At 36.5% G+C, this 18,609-nt stretch overlaps 1 protein-coding gene across 5 annotated transcripts; it reads right to left on the reverse strand.

The window, feature by feature from the left end:
- Positions 1-534: 534 nt before the first annotated feature.
- Positions 535-17,037, reverse strand: LOC129750215 (signal transducer and transcription activator-like). 5 transcript variants are annotated; one of them, XR_008738360.1, is made up of 7 exons: positions 15,483-17,037; positions 15,270-15,417; positions 15,077-15,200; positions 14,518-15,007; positions 14,108-14,456; positions 6,834-7,938; positions 6,642-6,759 (listed from the first exon to the last, which is right to left on the reverse strand). XR_008738360.1 is itself a non-coding variant. In XM_055745443.1 (6 exons), exons 1-6 carry the CDS (start codon positions 16,582-16,584, stop codon positions 6,300-6,302), a joined length of 2,673 nt encoding a protein of 890 aa, XP_055601418.1. In that variant the 5' UTR covers positions 16,585-17,035; the 3' UTR covers positions 535-6,299. The 5 variants fall into 5 exon arrangements, 4 of the variants coding, with proteins under 4 accessions (XP_055601418.1, XP_055601417.1, XP_055601419.1 ...); XM_055745443.1 differs by lacking the exon at positions 6,834-7,938 and having other exon boundaries at positions 535-6,759; positions 15,483-17,035; XM_055745442.1 differs by having other exon boundaries at positions 6,625-7,938.
- Between the last annotated feature and the right edge of the window lie 1,572 nt (positions 17,038-18,609).

Consider the following 18,609-nt stretch of genomic DNA (forward strand, 5'->3'; position numbering starts at 1 on the left):
AAGAATGTTGAAAAAATGCTCGAAAGTTTAGAGACTTTCGTAAATGAAAAAAATGATTGAAATTGTTGAACTGTTCCAAACGTTCTAAAATTGTCAAAATAAAATTTTGTTAAATTTGTCAAGATTTTAATTTTTTTTTTTTTGAATATTTCAAATCGGAACGGTTATGACAACTTATGTTGCCAAAATTAGAGAAATTGTGAAAATTTTTCAAAATTTAATTTGGAATGTTAACTCCAGGGCTGAAAACAGAGAAAAAAGGAAAAAATCGCTGACATGTCAAATTGATCTAATGAAATCACCGACCAGCGAGTAGGTAACAAAATTTGTTTCATGAATATGATCATTGTGAAAACTGTTTTGGAAAGTTTTTCATTGAACAGGTTTGCAAATTTCATCAAACTTAGCACGCCTCATACATAAAACAATAGTTTTGTTGATTTTGTTTGGTTCGGGTATGAATTTTTATCTAACGATTACAACTCTTTTCGAAAACTGCTCAGTGGTTTGTCGAAAAGTTTCTATTTGCCTCACCTAGGTTAACATTAGTTCAAATAAGCTACAACCATACTTCTCGAAAAAAAAGAATCACCAAGCTAACCACAAATGGAGGGTCAATAAATCGAACCCTTAACAGACCTATAATTAACACCCGCCTTAAGTGGAGGAAAACCATCGTTCGCAAAACCACAACAAACGAAACGATTTGGAGAGGGTGATTAGAGCATTAGAGAGCAAATGGTATAAATATGGGGAAAAAAAATTGCAAACATCAAAAGAAACCGGCTTGATATTAAATGAAAAAGAAAAAAACGGAAGTAAGGGTAAGGATTATTTCCCAAGAATCAACAACAGTAAGCCACCTAGTGAGCGATCAACCGATAAACGACCTTTGATAGAACATTAACGATGCAAAATGATTTGTGGTTCAATCAATGTTGTGAAATAATAATACAACACACTCACAAATACACATTCAGTGATTTCTACTTTGAAGAGCAAAGTAAGTTAGAAAGAATAATCAAATAAAAAATAGAAATTGAGACAGTTGTCCATTAAACGATTCCGGAACTTAAGCCACGCAGAGCAACATCATGCATAATAGACGAGGTGCAAATTTTCTGCTAAACTAGTCAAGAGTGTACAACAAACAATCAATAATTCATGAGCAGTTTTGCAGGTTGATAACGAGAGAATTCTAACCAGCTAACTAACTACCAAACTAATCCTGGTTTTTCTTTTTCTCTAAGTTCAAGGAGGGGGAGAGTTTCCTTCTCCCTTTCCAATCCTGGGAAAATTAAAGAAAACACAATTCGCGAGAATCTAATTCTGAAATCCCTTTCAACTTTCATCGTTGGGCTGAGAACCTTATAGCTTTAAGGTTACCTTTTTTTTACCATTTCCTATTTTCATTTCACATTTCCTGCGAATTCGCCGTCTTTCCGCGAACATATTTGCCTCACTTTTTGAGGTTAGGTTTTTTTTTTTTTTTACGCTTTAAAATAGAGACAGTACAAAGAGTTGAGTCGTTCTCCTATTTTTCTTCCTTCCCTCGGCTATAAAATTACCTACTTGAGTTGAGCTAAACATAACATATTAATACAGTAAATCGCTCGAAGAGTGTAACAGATCAAATATCATTGACATCAGCCGCAGTTCTTCCATTGTTTCACACAGTACAGTTACAGCTTTGACTGACTTGTTTGAGTTACAGATTTTTTTCTTTCAAACATTCTTTTCTTACTTATCTTTTTGGGAAAACTGTTGGAGCTCGCGATAAAATAACATTGAAGAACACCTTTTTTTTCATTTTATTCTATTATCTTCTATTGATTTGTGAAGGCTGCATTAGCAAAATGAAACAAATGACGATGCTAATACGCTGCTAGTCGTTGTGTATGCCTTTCCCGATTTCAGAAAATCAGCGTTCTCGGGATATATTTTTTTTAATTTGTTGTTTGAATGATAATCTAAAACACCGCACTACAATGTTCGATTGAATTGTTTTGCAAGATTCCGATACTATTTTTTCTCGGAAAAATTCTTAGAGAGTGAGCAATGAAAGAAACAGGAATAAACGTTTGATACGAAATACTTAACCTAATAATTCCTTATTTTAACAGTGTCACCAGGTTACGGTAGAAAAATTAAAATGAAAATATACAGTAACTTTGTTTTCCTTTCTTCCTTAAAGGTTCTGAAACCGCTTGTCAAGGTTGCCAGGTTCTCAGATTGGCGCTTTATTTTCTTAACACGCTTCGCTTTTATCTACGAGGGCATGAATAATAAAAAGATTTTTAAATGTTACAAAATATAGATTGAAATCTTAAATGTAAAAATACTGAACAAGTTCGAAAAGCAGCACAGCTTTTGCAGAAACAAATTGAGTTTTTTTTTCAATTCTCACGTAAGTTCATTTTGTCAGATTATCAAAATAAAATGTTTTTTTTTTTCATAGATCTCCAAATTTCTTCAAAACCTTCGATTAAAAAAGCATAATTTTGAATTCGCTATTTTTTTGCTAGAAATTTGAAAAAAAATAAATAAAAGGGTTTTTTTGCGGATTTCTAGAAAATATGATTTTGTGTGTGAGGCTTTTTTACTCCTTCGTCGAATAACTCAATTTTGAGTTAAAACACATTTGAGTTTTAACTACTTAATTACTCAATTACTGAGTATAAATTACCCAATTACAATGAATTTTCTCTCAGCAAAAATATAAACAACATTTTTCAAAATTTGTAGAGAAACGTAACTGAAACGTAATTTTCAGTAAACAAAAAACTTCGTATTTCAGACCTGAAAACATTTTATTCAGTGTGACAACAGTCAGTTCAGCTTACCCCAAAAAAATGAGTTTGTAAGAGTTAACGCTAAAATTATTTACTCAGATTTGAGGGGGCACAACCCCAGAGGCTTTAAAAATGTGTTCCTCATAAAAAATATCCACGTTTTCTTGCGAAAATTCTGAGTACGGCTAATCCTAATTCATAAAACCCAAATAAGTTAGTGTAAATAAATCGTTATTAGGTGATTTAATTGCTTCACTATCTACTTAAATCTATTGGAAGTATTAGTTAATTGGGATTAGTAAACTGTCAAAGCAATAACACACCACTTACCAGAAACTGCTGATAGTTAGCTAAAATGTACAACTAAAAAAAGAAACCAAAACCAGTACTGCATCCGAGAAACATTTTCCAAGGACTTTATCCGACCGAAAAGCTAATTCTGTTTTGTTTGCTTTATTTAGTTACTAGCTGATCCCATACGAACTCCGTTTCGCTTTCAACTTGGAATATGTCATGAACAGTTTGTATGAAAGCCAATTGCCAAGCATTTTCCAGATGCACTTCTGAATTCATTGTTAAGTAACAATTGCAAAAATATTGGTCGATCACTTTGTCTGTCGTCTGCTACTAAATTTGAAATCAGAAATCCTTTGACCGTGCCAAAAAACCACGTGTATAAATTTCGATTCGATCATTGCATAACAACGCAATTATTGCCAAAAAGCTAAACCCCTTTCGGGGGCTCTTATACAATCTTTTATGACTGAAATCGATTGACCTTCCCTCAAAACTCCCGTGTGCAAATTTTCAAAGTAATCCATTGTATAATAACGTCAATATTGCTTAAAACAGTGAAGAATTAATTTATATGGACGACCCCTTTTGTCGACCCCTGGCAAAACATTTGACATCTGGAATCGGTTGCTCGTCCCTGAAAACTACCATGTGCAAATTTTCATCCCAATCCGATGTAAAATAACGACGATATTGCAGAAATATTGAAATGGACGACTATGGTTATATGGACGACCCCCATTGACGGCCCCTTACACTGAACTTAATACCTGAAATCCATTGCTCATCTCTCAAAACTCTCGTGTACCAATTTTCGTCTGAATCCGATGTATAATAACGACAATATCGCATCAACAGTGAATAGTTTATATGGACGACCCCTTTGGCCGACCCCTGATTTTAGTTTTAATAAGTGAAATCAGTTGTTTGTCCTTAATAACTCCTATGTGCAAATTTTCACCCCAATTCGATGTATAAAAACGTCAATATCACTAAGATACTGAAAATTTTATATGGACGACCCCTTTTGCCGGCCCTTTACACTGAATTTGATACCTCAAATCGATTGCACGTCACTCAAAACGATCGTGTACCAATTTTCATCTGAATACGATGTATAATAACATCAATATCGCAAAAACAGCGATCAGTTTATATGGACGACTCCTTTGGCTGACCCTTTACACAAAATTTGACACCTGAAATCGATTGCTCGTCTTTCAAAACTCTCATGTGCAAATTTTCAACATGATCCGACGAAAAGTAATGTCAATATCGCGAAAACAATATTTGTGTTCTATGGACGACCCCCTTCAGAAGGGGTCATCCGAAAATCTGAAAACATTTTTCATCCTTCCTGGTCCTAATGAGCATCCATGCCAAATTTCAGCTCTCTAGCCCTTAAGACGGCTGAGTCTATAGAGGACAAACAAACAAACAAACAAACAAACAAACAAACATACAGAAATTGCATTTTATATATATAGATTTATTTTATTTTTTCAACAACTGATATTGATTTGGAATCTAAACAAAAATATAAATTGAGAAATTTGAAAAAGTAAAAGGTAAATATCTATCACTAAAACCTAAACTAGAAAATCTATCAATAAATTTGAAAAGAAAAACAATAACCTAAGATTAAGCATAAAGTTTGTTTGATTCTAATCGTTTTTTTTCGACGACTTAGTTTAACTTTTCTTTACGCTAACAAAAAAAATCAGTTAAACTTCCTGATCGAAAAAATTTAAATAGTATTCAAATTCGTATACCTTTTGCGTTTTTCTATTCTTGAATTGGAAGTTCAATAAGTTCGAATTTCAATTAATATAACCATCAATTGTATTACTTTTTCATCAAATCTCATCACAGCTCTATTCATTTTTTTTGCTAGTTAATTTTTAGATTGGATAAAAAATTAAATATCTACAAATGTATGCAGGTAAGCCAGCCCTTTTTGACGGTTACATTGTTGTAAAAAAAGGAAACAATTCTATATCTATCGTAAAACCATTCAGACGTCGACGACACGTTACAGTGAGTTAACTCATATTTGGATAAATTTCGATTCGGTTTTTTTAATTTTTTTCAAGATTTTTTTCCTTAGTGAGAATTCATACAATGAGCTCTGTAGCACGAGCTCGTCAAAGTGAATCTACGTTAAATCTTTCCAATCTAGTTTAGTGCTAGCCAAAGTCGACATAGATCTGTTGACCAGTCGACAGTCGGCTGAATTTTGACCAAGAACTCTTTTTGTAGAAAAGTCAAAAATGCTTAAAAAGAAGCCGAGTCTTTCGATAACCTAAATTCAAGATTTACGCTAACTTCAACGTTTTCAATACATACCACTTAGATCTTCGACATACATTCTTCGGTCTTTTACCTTAGAGCACTTCAAGAACTCTTCGACCTCCAAAGTTTGCTTTTCGACTTCAACACGTCGGTAGTCTTCCACTTCCATACTTCGGTCTTTGACCTTTGTGAACTGATATTAAAGACCGAAGTATGAAGGTGGAAAACTGAAGTCTACGAGTGGAATACCAAAGCCTGTTTAGGTGATATATTTGACCTAAACAGGCTTCGATATTCAATCTGAACACTTCAGTCTTCGACTTCCATATTTCGGTCTCTAAAACGTGCCTATCTCTAGATAGGAAACAACAGCTAGGATATGCAAGAAAAAATTTGAAAGTATTTCCAAGATAAACCACAGCGGTCTTAATCTTTCACCATATGGTCATCGTCCTCTACACTTCGGTCTTCGATTCTTAAACTTCAGACTTCGACCTTCCACATTTCAGTTTTCGACGATTCGAATGAAAATTCAATCTTAAGTTTTTCATCTGCCTAAAATAAGTCGGCAAAAGCACGGTCTTCCACCTCTATACTTGAGTATTTGACCTTTTAAACTACGGTCTTCGACTTCCAGGCTTAGACCCTAAAATCTGTATATTTGGCTAAAGGCTATGGCATGTTGGAGAAAAATTATATCTACAATTGCAACATTACTGAGCATGGCACTTCGGTCTTCCGACTATTTCCATCTTTTGGTCTTCGACGTCTACACTTCGGTCTCCGCCGACTGTTAAACTCATGTCTTCAATACGCTGATCAAAATTCAATTCTTCAGTTTTCGACCTTCAAAGTAAAAATCAAAATTTTTCCAATTGTCTACTTGAAGTTTTGCTATCGACAGCTTGTCGTTGAAAAACCCTAGTCTGACCGGACCACCGACGCTTGGACAAAACTATTAAAATCATTATCGACGTCGACGGTTGCTGCCATCTGCTGGTCGACCTCCGTATCGATCGAAATCGACTCCACCAGCTGCTCCATGAAGACGCTATCGTTGATCATGGCCTGCAGATCGTCCATGTGGAACGGAGGAGCCGATGTAGAAGTGACTTCCCTCGTGGGTCCTGAAGATCCCTCCATCGGATCGTCCCCGAGGGAAGAACTAACCTGCGGTATCATGACATCACCTCCGGAAGATCTCTGAACAGGTTCGGGTACTGAATTGAGTGATGGAAGAAGGTCAACCACCGATCGACGTCCGGTGAAACCAAGATCGTAGCCGACTTGAACCCCTTGAAGGTAGTTGGACACCAGATCGTTGTCGCTTATATCGACGACGGCTTCCGGAAGCATGGTCCAGAACTCGTTCCAGGTCATGCTGTAAAATGCGTTCAACCGAGACAGAACAGTGTTAGGCATTGGCTCATTTAGGTTAAATGTTGGTGAACTAACCTAGAAAATTGTTCATGCAGCAATGGCCCGCGTGGAGTTTGTTTTTCGGTTGTTTAGGTCAAGGGTTTGCCAATTGGATTCGGATTTACCCGGCTGTGTTGCAGCGGCGCGCCTTGTTATTAGTGACATTGAGCCAGTTGTTTTTTTTTTTTGTTTTGTGTAGATACTATGATGAGCGATTTAGAACAGCTGAGTATTCGGTGTTGGCGAGGTGATTGAACGGATTAGAACAAAAATGATTTGATCCATGCAGTCGATTCAATTTTTTCACTGTAGAAGCTAGGTATGGAATAGGAATCTCTATGTAGGTGGAAGCCGCACGAAATCATGGCCTGCTTCGTAAAATAATTAAAGCGTTCAAGAAAAAAAGGTATCGAATTGGTACCGCCTGAATAGGTTCCAACAAAACCAATTGGTTCAAAAGATGGTTTCTCACCTAACCTAACAAAAAGTCAAGGTCATCAACAGTTTGATAGATCTAGAATCGTTTCCCTTTATTTTTCGAAAGTTTTTTTTCTGCGCGTTGTGCTTGAGACAAAAATAATAGCAGCACTTATGCAAGCTTCATCCAAACAATCTTCTGACTGATGATATTCGCTATAGGAAAAGCAAAGCCGCGCAGCGGCCTTCCTAGTAGCTCCCCGTATTTAACTGATCAATGAGCTCTTCATCGACCGGACTACCCTCATAATCGTCCAGCAGCGACTCCACAATCCGGCTTATAACTTCCGAATTCCCCGACGCTCTTGCAACACTGTCCGGTTCTACAACGATCGTACTACCGTCCGGGGATTGAACTTCCCCGTTCATGTGTTCAACGCTCATCGGAATCGATGGCGCTGCTACCGAAGGAGGAGACCCAGGAAACTCGTGATGACCATTTGGGACCCCTTGCGGTGAAATGTCCGAATAGGTTGAGGCTGGAGATCCGGCGCAAGCGTACACTAGGTGGTGCTGCTGATGTTGAGGGTGCTGTTGCATCTGTTGGTTGTTGGCATAGGAATCGAGGGAGGCAGGCGAGTTTCCAAAGGTCATGGCGTGCCGATACTCGCCAAAGTTCGACGGTCTCGAATCACTTCGATCCCGCAGCGTCACCTCGGTAATTCTAAGGTTGCCAGTTTTGTAAGTTTTTTTTTCAGTTTTGGTTTTGTTGGTAACAATCGCGATTTGTTTTTGTTTACAAATTTCGGATTCAGGAAAGTATAATATAAACACAATCAGTAACTGAAAATAGGCAATTTTTTTTTGAACAAACGAAAACAGATGGAACGACAAACAGAGAAAAAAAACCCGAAAAACAAAACAAATTTGTGAAAAAACTGAGTAAAATGTGCCTTTTATTTCTTTTTAGAGGCGATGAAAAAGCCGGGTAGCGAGCTGATGAGGATAATGGCAACTGTCGATCTGTAACCATTTTTGGGTCTGTTAGTGAACGACAAAACTGGTGAAATGGCAACACTCTGCGGCTCGGCAAACATTCCCACAAGCTTTGTTCCTTTAATTCACGTTCTTAAATTAATAAACTTTAAAATTTAGTTTTCTTAGGAATTGAAAAAAATTAACAGTTAATTTTTGTAATATTGAACCCGTAATTTTTTCGGAGTGTTTCCATGTAAAAATTAACTACTGCTCGAGTGTATGATTTGACAGGATGACCCTGATGAAACAAAACTTGACGAACACAATTTGAAAAAAACGCACCACACTTTTAAAATGAGCCCCGGATCCGGATCCCACTTTGTTTCCGAATCAACCCATGAACACATGAACAAATACACATGTAATTTTTGCTTGATTTTTCCGATAATGTTCATCAATTGTTTCACTCTCTGAACTCTCTTTTTGTTTTGGTTTAGAATCGACGAAAACAATCCAATCGAAAATTGTACTTTTCAGTGTCAGTCAATGGTTTTGACCGAGGATTACGTTTAGCTTAACTTCTTTTGTTTAAAAAGAACTTTAAAAAGACTATCTTCCTGTCTCATTTTTGTATATTTTCTTTCAGTAAAATACCGAGATGCTCGGCCTTGAGTTAACAGCGAATTGGCTAACATTTAAGGAGTGGGTGTCTGTACTTTTTCTTACACGTTCGATAGTAGAACATCAACAACAACAACAACAATCTCTTTAAGTTCGTGTGTTTACCTTTTTACGTATACAAATTGTTTGGCGGTTCATCAATGTGTAGTTGTGTTTTGTTTAACCATTTACTTTTTTTCTTGTTTGGTCGTGTTTCTTCATAGATATATCATTTAATTTTTAATAATTATTATTTTCGAGTTTATTCGATCAATGTACAAAGAGTTTTCTATCTGGCTCCCAAAAATATTTAGACTAATAATTTGACTAGAGAAAATTTGGCTATAAGCTTTCGTATGAGTTTCATTTTTTCTTTATCTCACCCTGTATCTTATCTTTGTTTGGTTTTTTTTAATTTAATTTAATTTAATTTCCGTTACAATAATATTTAGCTAGATTCCAAAAATTGATCTACTTCATAGACTTTCTACTCCTATGTCTATGTTCCCGCGTCGAAACCGTTGTTTTCTGTATCAGCTCAGAATCCTTTGAGATTATTTTTTCATATTTTACTTTTTTTTTCAATTTAAAAGCCTCTTTTCTTTCCTAAAGTTTGACATATGAAAAACGTCCTACACCACAAATAAAAACTGCCGTCGAAGGGGTGCAAATTTCTTCTAGATTTATCTTTTTTAAAATTCAGCTTAGCTTTTCTTCTTTTAGTACTACTGGTGGTGGTTGTGCTGGTGGTAGTTTGTGTTGTTGTTATTTTTAGTAGTAGTTGCAGTAGTGGTGATAGCATTAGCGTTAGTAGTCGCACTAGCAGTATTGGGGATGGCTGCTGCAATAGCTGAGCTTTGGAAGCTCCCTGCCTCGTGATACGACGACGGCGGTTAGCAGTGTAGGTTTAGTGACTAGAGATGCATTATAGTGCTATTCTGATAGCTGCAACAATGTACAACACGAGAGATTACAGAGAGAAGAATAGAGAGTGTCGATTGGTTTTTTTTTTTCTTATTTTTACAGCGATAGACACGAGAGAAAAAAAAAATGACACCGAATAGGAGGGATTTAACTGATGTTTGATTTTATAAAACTTTCTGAACATCAACCTTTTACAATAAATATTATACAAATCATAAGTAAAAGAAGACAAAGAGAGTACAGAGGGTTTCAAATTTTTTTCCGAATTTAAAGCATGATTTTTTTCTGATATGGTCTATGAAAATATGACTTTGGCAAATGAAGCGTTTGAAATTGAAACTTAAAAACAACAAGAATCAATGGTACATGCACAAACAGCAACTCAAAATATAATTTTAACAGTTTATACAGAAATATTTGTCAAATATTTACAAAAAAATGTGAATATAAATGGCACTTAAGGTATGTACAATAAAAACGTCAGCTTTATGAAACATTAGATCTGAGTAAAGGTTCAAGAAACTACTGTAATAAGTTTGACTAGCCAGCAATACTGCTGCAAAGTAGATCCAAAGACAATGCTGGTCTAAAATGACTTCCTAGCGGACCGTCACATCAAACTGGTCAATCGAGAGACACTTCTTATTCGTTTGGGTTCAATCAGGCTTTAGAAGTTCAGTGACCTTATTGAATGTAGTAGCCCTTGAGTAGGTCAAAAAGTTGAAGGCGCATCGTTGAAGAACACGGAAAACAACACTGGACCAAGATAGCTTCCTTGGGGAACTTTTTTAGGCTGCACGGAAGTCAAGCATTTTGGATCTTTTCGGTAGACTTTTTTGCTTTCTATTATAGCCGAAAGCTTGGGACAAAGATCCGTAAGAAACAAGAACTAAGCCTCTCTTACCAGTTAGTCTCGATTGATCCGGAAAAGGGTAAGTTGTGATTTTCCAAGAACTTTTACACAGATCGCTGAAAAAAGGTACGAGGAATACCCTAGGGAAGGTTTTCGAGGCCGAGCTACACAAGATGGATATAAGACGAACAGAAGAGCGGGTATCACATCACGAAGTCGTTGAGAAATAAGGTCGTAAATGAGCATGTCCTTGATGAAACATTACTGAGTTGACTGAGCTCTGGTCTAACGTCTGACTTAAGACTCAGTTTTAAAAAAAAGTTCTAAGTCAAAACTCCTATACTTGAGTAAAAACTACTTCCCTAGCCTAAGAATGGTTCAGAGACCTTGAATGAGATCTTGATCTCTATAACAGTGTCTAACGCAAATGTGCCTATCCCAGAATTGGACACCTGGCTCAAGTCTCAGAAGGTTAAAGAACAATGGTAATAAGCTAGAGATCAAGGAGGACAAGGGTATACCTCAAAGAAAATAAGCTTAACAAGAAGTAAATCCTCACCCAGACCTAGGTTTCTACTCCGAAAGATATTGAATCATGACTCCCTTTACCTTCGAAATTCATAATCTGAATATGCTTCGGCAGTTGTATGATAAGATTGCTGACTTGGGTGCTGCCTTCAGTGATCTACGGTTTATGTTCACCAGGTCCGGGACATCGTGAGGTCCTTGGTCTCAAGCCTAGGCGGATTCTGATCTCTGAGCAAATATGACATTGAGCAAGAGGTTATTTGACCGAGTGAAGCGTTACCTATTCGCTCAAAAAAATCGATACTAGGCTGAACCGAATGGATTTCTCTTCCACCCTTCTAGTGAAGGCAATTTGTCTATTTTTTTTACAAATTAGATATACGAGCAAGGCTGCAAAAAATCCATACATATAAGAAAAAATCGCTCAAATTTCAATCATGTGTAGTAGCCCGGTCGGATTCAATCAACACATTTTGATCACTTCGAACACTTCATCATGCTCACCATCTAGCAACAGGCTCACAGAAAAAATAAAAATCAAAACAAAACAGATCACCTGGTGAGATGGTGAGCGGATTTTTTTCCCCGTGATTGGTGAGCTGATTTGAATCCTAGTGAGCTTGATTTTATTTTGAAAAAAAATCATGACCAAATCGTGATCAGAATTTCAAAACGGTCATCGGCTGCTTGATTTTCAATCATGGATCTTAAATCGTGTATTTGAAATCCACGTGGTTTCTGAGGTAGCATGATGATGATGCAGCATGAGGAAACTCGAATCGAACATTGTCTTTTTTTGATGGTTTCGCGTCGAATAAATCCTTCTTAGGCAATGGTTTTTTTTTCTTGTTAATTCAAATATCAATCAATTTAATTTATTTGTAAGTGTTTTTTTTTATGATTTCAACTGAGATTCGATAAATTTTTTAAAAAATTGACTGTTTTTTTTTTAAATTAAAAATGAATTTATTAGGCTCATCACTTTATACAAAGTATTTCGGGTCTATGGTCAGCAGAATTTCTATTCTATTTTTTAAACCTAAGGTGTTTCTTTAGGATTAGAGAAGAGGAAAGGTTTGGGTTTGTTTTGGAGCTTCTTGTTATGCGAGGCACTGACCCGCATAAGTGAAGATGGGGGTCTTTTTATTTTTACTCGGATCACTATTCGTTTCCATTGATGGATCGGAGGATGAGTGGCTTGTGTATTGCGGATCATTCCATTTCTTCGGTGGAGAGTCCGTTGGCACATTTTCAATTGGTTTCTCGGTTGTTGCAGGTAGATTCAGTTACTGATGACTTCGTGTGACAGTTGTGAATGAAAGCATAAATTACAAATCTTTGTTATTCTTTTAGTTAATAAAATCCAGTAAATTTTCAAGTTTTGCGTTTTTCTACTTGCATGTTGATCTTGAGAAATAATCAATTATTTTTCTGAATATCATTATGTAATTAAATTGTAGCCTTAGTGATTATAAACAACATTCATGTGAATTCGCAATATGATATTTCTCATAATTACTGTTTACTTTGATCTGATAAGCTTCCATTAGTTGGTTTTTTTGAAAAACCTTTTAAATTTTGAATTTTGAACTTGATTTTTGATTTGGAATTCTAGCTTTAAACTGAATTTCCTATTGTATTCTAAGTCAATAATTCAAATTTTTATTGTGGTTTCTGATTCTTAATTATATCTTATTTTGGGTTTTGAAATTTACCTAAAAAAATCGAAAATTTTGAGACTGCATTTTATTTAGCTTCTCGCACTAATCGCACTAATGGAAAGCTTCAAAGGTGCGTTCTAGACCCAGCCATTCAATTGATGCGGGACAAAGGGTCTAGAACGCACCTTTGAAGCTTTCCATAAAATATGCTCTTGGCTCATTTTCAACATCTTTCAATTTTCTTCTACTAAGCATCTGCTTTGTCTATCCGTCATTTAATTTCAATCTTTAAATCTTCTATCAAGAATTTTCGCAGTAAAAAATTCACCGCAATGCCATTAAACTATCATATAACAAAAGTCTTTGTTGAAGCTTAGCAGGAATTCATTAATCACTTGTATGCGAGATGAGTTTATATTCGCACATCTTTATTGAACAAATATGTGGTAACTACAAATGCACACGATAATTCTTTGTAATCAATACGTAACCTGTTCTGGACTTAATATCGCCCCTAATTGTATAAGCATCAGCATCAAAACTATATAAAATGAACTCATATTCAAACATATAAGAACCATATGATGCTTCTTTCAATATTCCTTCTAAAGAAAAAATCAAGGCATGCGACGGAAGCCCATTTGAAATTGTTGATCAAAAATCGAGCTGATTTGATTTTTTTTTCGAACACGCTCACCAGGATTTTTTCTGAATCCAAATCAAGTTCGAAAAAAATCCGCTCACTGACCATCACGACCAGTTGTGATGACGTGTGAGCATGAGCAAACTTGCTTTGATCGATTTTGGTGCTCGCTTCAATTTCTTTCGAAGGGATTTGATTTCCATGCTACTATGATTTTGAATAACTGTGAGCGAGTGCAAGAAAACGATCACAAGAATTCAAATCAAGATTTGCAGCCTTGTATACGAGCAATTTTTGAAAAGTAGCCTATTGTAAAATTCGTTTAAGCGATTAATAAAAACGACTTTTATATAACCCCAAATTTACTTCAAATTTAGTTCCATCAATAATAGTTGAATTTTGCAGAAAGTCTGTGTATAGAAAAAATGGATTACTAAAATAGATGAAGACGTAAGTATGGTTTCTAGCTGAAAATGGTTAAAAGCAACAAAGCAGCTAATCTACAGGAGCGGTAGTTCAGAAAGTGAAACTAGGTGATAAAAACAAAACGCAAACGGGTGAGTGGGAAAACGAAGACAACATTCCAAACTGAACAAAGCGTTCTTCTATTAAACATATGAGCAAAGTTCAAAACATATCGACTCACCCGCTGGTGGGCGTATCCCGGGACGCGTCCGGCGATTGAATGTTGTACGAGGAATTGGGCGTGCCCGGATAGCTTAGGCCGTTGTTGTTGTTCTGCGGGCCGGGCATCAGAACTGCCCGCACCTCGGCCGGGATGTAATTGCGATTGCGGGGCTGACCCGCTGGGGTTGTGTACCGATCGAAGGCTTCGTTCTTGTTCTTGTTCGGGTACAGGTAGAACAGATTGTCGAAGTCCCGAATCCTATCCGAGAGGGACCGAGTAGCGAAATCTTTGGCCGTGAACGGTTGGATGTGCAGGATCTGCGGTTGTCCATCGTTGCTTTCGTCCTCCCAGGCGATGGTGATGCCACCTTTAAGTGAAACAGAAAATTAGTGGATGGAATTTGTTGGACGATTGTGGGGATATCTCACCCAGTTCACTGTCGGAGAATCGCAGCAGGAAGGTGCCTCGCGGACACTTGAGCAGGTAATCTTCGGCCTTGGATTTGTGGATGAAACCAATTATGCTGCCGTCGTTCCAGGGACCTCTTAGGTGTTCCCGGGTCACTTTCATCGCTGCGTAGAACCACTCCCAGAAGGTGAAGGTTCGATCGGGCAACGGCTCTTTGCAGAACTGCGACCAGGTGATGGTAAGGTCGTTCGAGACCGGGTACTGCAGGTTGGCTCGGAACGCTTTCTCGCACAGGAAGTGCAGGTTTTCGGGCGTCATTGATCGGCCGGTTGAGGCGCGGAATTTGGTATTCAGGGCTTCGGCTAGCAGATTCCAGGAGACCTTGTCAGGCACCTGGAACGGTACCCGGTTGATGTCAGCGAACGCATTGTCCCAAGTGATGGTGGCCCACGATTGTGGCTCCTGGTTGCCGTGTACTATGACCACTACTGGGAGAGAGATGGTCCAAACCTAAAGAATAAGAAAAGAGAATCCAGTTAGATTGTATTGAAGGGTTTTATGCGATTACGATCAACATACCGAAAAGACTAGATCGCCATGGCCAACAGCAAAACTAGATTGGAACAGCAGGGCAAACTTTTCGTCCATCACACTCTCGGTACCCTTCTTTTCCGCTCGCTTGATCTTCTTCAATTGCATGTTTCTGGAAGAAACGTTCAACAACAAATTAATATTTTAGGTCTGTCTTCAAACAATCCCACAAAACTCTTACCTAAAACTAACGGACAGCTGCTTGGTGGTTTCGTTATACTCCAAATTCCCAGTGTTGTTCATAATCTCCCCGCAGGACTGCTCCGATGCTTTGTTGGTCTGCTGGGTGGCCTGCGCCTGGGACTCTGCAATGGATTTATAATTGCCCTCTTCAGGAATTAGTATTACACAGCAGTAACGAAAAAGTCATACTCGTAAACAACCGGGGTCTTACCTGAAATAATCGAAACCCGAACCAGTGGGTTACTCATGCGGATGTTGAGGGTGTTGCCGATCAGCAATCGAACGGTGGCCGCGAATCGGGTATTGGTCTTCATCACCTGCGGAGGTTGCTTCTCGATGATGAAGGTAGTGGTGATGAGGGTTTTGAGCAGATTCGTCACCTCGACCAGCGACTGCGGCAGAAAATCGGGCAGGTTGGGTTCTTCGATGTTGAGTTTGGATTTATTCTTCATCGCCAGCCGGATCTGGTCCTTGGTGTTCCAGATGATTTCGGCAAGGTTTTCGCACCAGGCCTGAATCGTGTCCAGATTGCTGGCACTAAGACCCGGGGCACCATTCCCGGCGAAGCCTTGGTTGATCTTCCATTGTGTTAGGTATTTGTGCAGAACTTTGTCCTGAACTTGTGAGATCAGTTGGATCGTTTTGCGGAAGTTATCCACCAGATTCAGCCGCTTTCCGGTGATCAACGTGACCATTTCGTTGACTTGCCGCTCTTGTTGCAAAAGCGCCGTCCTAGCATGCTCTCGCAACTGCTGATTATCGATGGTCTCCATCTGTGCTTTGTTTTTGGTAATTTCGTGAATCTCTAACAGTAGGTGTTCATAATCTTTGACCAGATTACGGTTGTCGTTTTCATTGGCTCGCACATACATCTGCAGCTGTTGAATCCCATTGATAACCTCAGCTATTTCTGGATCCTGTACCCCTACACATTCCTCCGGACAAGCTATCCACTGCCTTTCTCTCTGTAAACAGTTCACCAAATGTGAATACAACTGCGATGGGTTGTGTGAAAACAGCTGTCTAAACTTGGTAGCCGATTCGTTCAACCGAATCCTCCCCGTTATGTTATCTTCTGGCAGATTTATCGAAGTCCTTTCAATCTCATTGATCAACTGGTTCAGGAATGTGGCCGCCTCCTGTTCATACCCGCTGTCCTGATCGTACTGATAAGCCATGGCGTTGAGCAACCGCTCCTCGATCCATTCTGCCAGATAATGTCGCACCTCAATGGGGAAACTGTTGCCGTAAATGTATCGGATCTGTTCCACGACCGGTTGCGGAAGCTGCTGGACCCTTGCCCACAGCGCCATTTTTTCGGAGGGGGCTGTGCTTTCGGTTGTTGGAACGTCTCGTCGATCGTCGGAGGTGCTCAGGCGGAGGTTATTGCGCCTATAGCTGGGAGCCTAAAGGCGGCCTTCGTTCGTGAAGCCCTGGTTTCAAGTGAGCAATTTCTAGATCAGAAAATCTGGAAAGAAAAGAGAAGAAGAAAGATGGGTTAAGTGACGAAAACGCTCAATATGGTATACTTTTTATGTCAGTTCAAAAAAAAGTTTAAAAAAAATCGATTTCAAGTAAAACACAGGTCTAACTCGATTATCCGTATTGGGAAACGCAAAAATTTCGTCTCTTCTCCTTTTTATATTAATTTCAAAAATCTTCACAGCTTTTCCCGTATTTCGATGTCCATAGTGATCAAAACAAGTCTAGACGTATTTCTGACTGAAAATGACGGTGAAAAAGCTATTTTTTTTTTTCAAATTAAAGTTTGGTTCCTTTTCATATTTTTAACTTTTTCTCTAATTTCTTCCTTTTTGTTTTATTTTTTTTATATTTTTTCCTTTTTGTATTTTCTCCCATTTTAATGTTTTCCTTTATTATTGTTCCTATTTAATTTTTTTTTAATCTTCCCTTTTCAATTTTCCGTTGTTTTTCAAAGGAGTTTTATCGAACTTTTATTTTTATAAATAATCGCTCTTTTTTTTAAATTTCATAATTTAATTATGTTTGTTTCCTTTTTGATTTTATTCTTTTTAATTTATTTTTTTTTTCCCTTTTTATCATTTTGTCTACCTTTTAATATTTTTGTTTCCTGTGTTGTTGTTTTTTTTATTTTTCCGCATTTTTTGTATATATTTTTTTTGTTCTTGATTTTCAACATTGTTCCATCTTTTCCGTTTTATGTTTGCATTCTTTCAATTTTTTTTTACACTTCTGCTTTATTTTTTATTTATTATTCTTGTGTTTTCTAACCTTTTTTCGCTCCCTTTTTTTTAATTTTCATTATTTTATTTCATGTATCATTTGTTTCCTTTTTTAATTTTATTTTCTTTCTCAATTATTTTCATTCTATTTATTTATTACATTCCTTTTTTCCTTAACATCTTTCATTGTGTTTTCTTCTTAATATTTTTGTTTCCTTTTTTATAGATTTCTCTTTTTTTGTCGCTTTTCTCTGTATCTCATTCTTTTTCAATATTTTTCCTAATTTGCATCATTTTTCCTTTTTTTTCGTTGTTTTTTCTTTTTTTATGTTTTTTTTCTTTTTTTTATATTTTTTTCTTTATTTTTATTTTTTTTTCTTATCTTTTGTTTATTTTTTTTTACCTTTATCTTCTTTAAATTTTTCTTCTCTTTTAACATTTTTCCTTATTCTTCTTCTTTAACTTTTTTTCTTTATAATTTTTCAATTTTTTTAAATGTATTTTCCTTCCATTTTCCTTTTCCTCTTTTTCCCTTTTTCCCTTTTTTCTTTTTTCCGTTTTTTTTTTTCGTTTTCATCTATTTTTCTGTTATCATATGTTAACATCGAAGAGACGAAAGCCGCAGAGATGGTAAAGTGTCTCAAATAAACAAAAAAAAATATGTTAACATATTTTTCCTAACTTTTTTTCCTCTGATTTTTCTATTTTTTTCTTCTTTATTACATTTTGTTTCTATATTTCCTCTTCCTATGTTCTATTTTATTTTTTCCCTTATTTCAGTTTTTACGTAATTTTTTTTTTATTCTTTACCTCGTAAACTTTTTCTTTCTTTTCCTCTTTTTTCTTTTTTTTTCGTTTTGTTATTTTGTAAGTTTTCTGTTTTTTTTTATTAGATTTTTTTGCCTTCGATTGTTTTAGTTTTCAAATGTTTCCCTTCTTTATTTTTTACCAATTTAATTTTTGACTAATCGCTTTGCAAATTTTTTTTTGTTTTATTTTTATTTTTTATTTTTCTGCATTAATTTTTTAAATTGTTTTTATTATTTTTCAATTTTTTCATTTTTCTCTTTTATATTCTCTCCTTTTTCATTACTTCGCTTTCTATATTTTTTTCCTTTTAACTTCTTTCTTGTT

This window comes from Uranotaenia lowii, chromosome 1 (genome assembly GCF_029784155.1).
Source record: "Uranotaenia lowii strain MFRU-FL chromosome 1, ASM2978415v1, whole genome shotgun sequence".
Classification (NCBI taxonomy): Eukaryota; Metazoa; Arthropoda; class Insecta; order Diptera; family Culicidae; genus Uranotaenia; species Uranotaenia lowii.

Coding starts and splice junctions, on each gene's coding strand:
- LOC129750215 (XM_055745442.1), bottom strand. CDS start 16,584: ATGGCGCTGTGGGCAAGGGTCCAGCAGCTTCCGCAACCGGTCGTGGAA. Junction 15,418..15,482: donor TCGGGTTTCGATTATTTCAG/GTAAGACCCCGG, acceptor TAATTCCTGAAG/AGGGCAATTATAAATCCATT. Junction 14,457..14,517: donor ATTCTCCGACAGTGAACTGG/GTGAGATATCCC, acceptor TTTCACTTAAAG/GTGGCATCACCATCGCCTGG.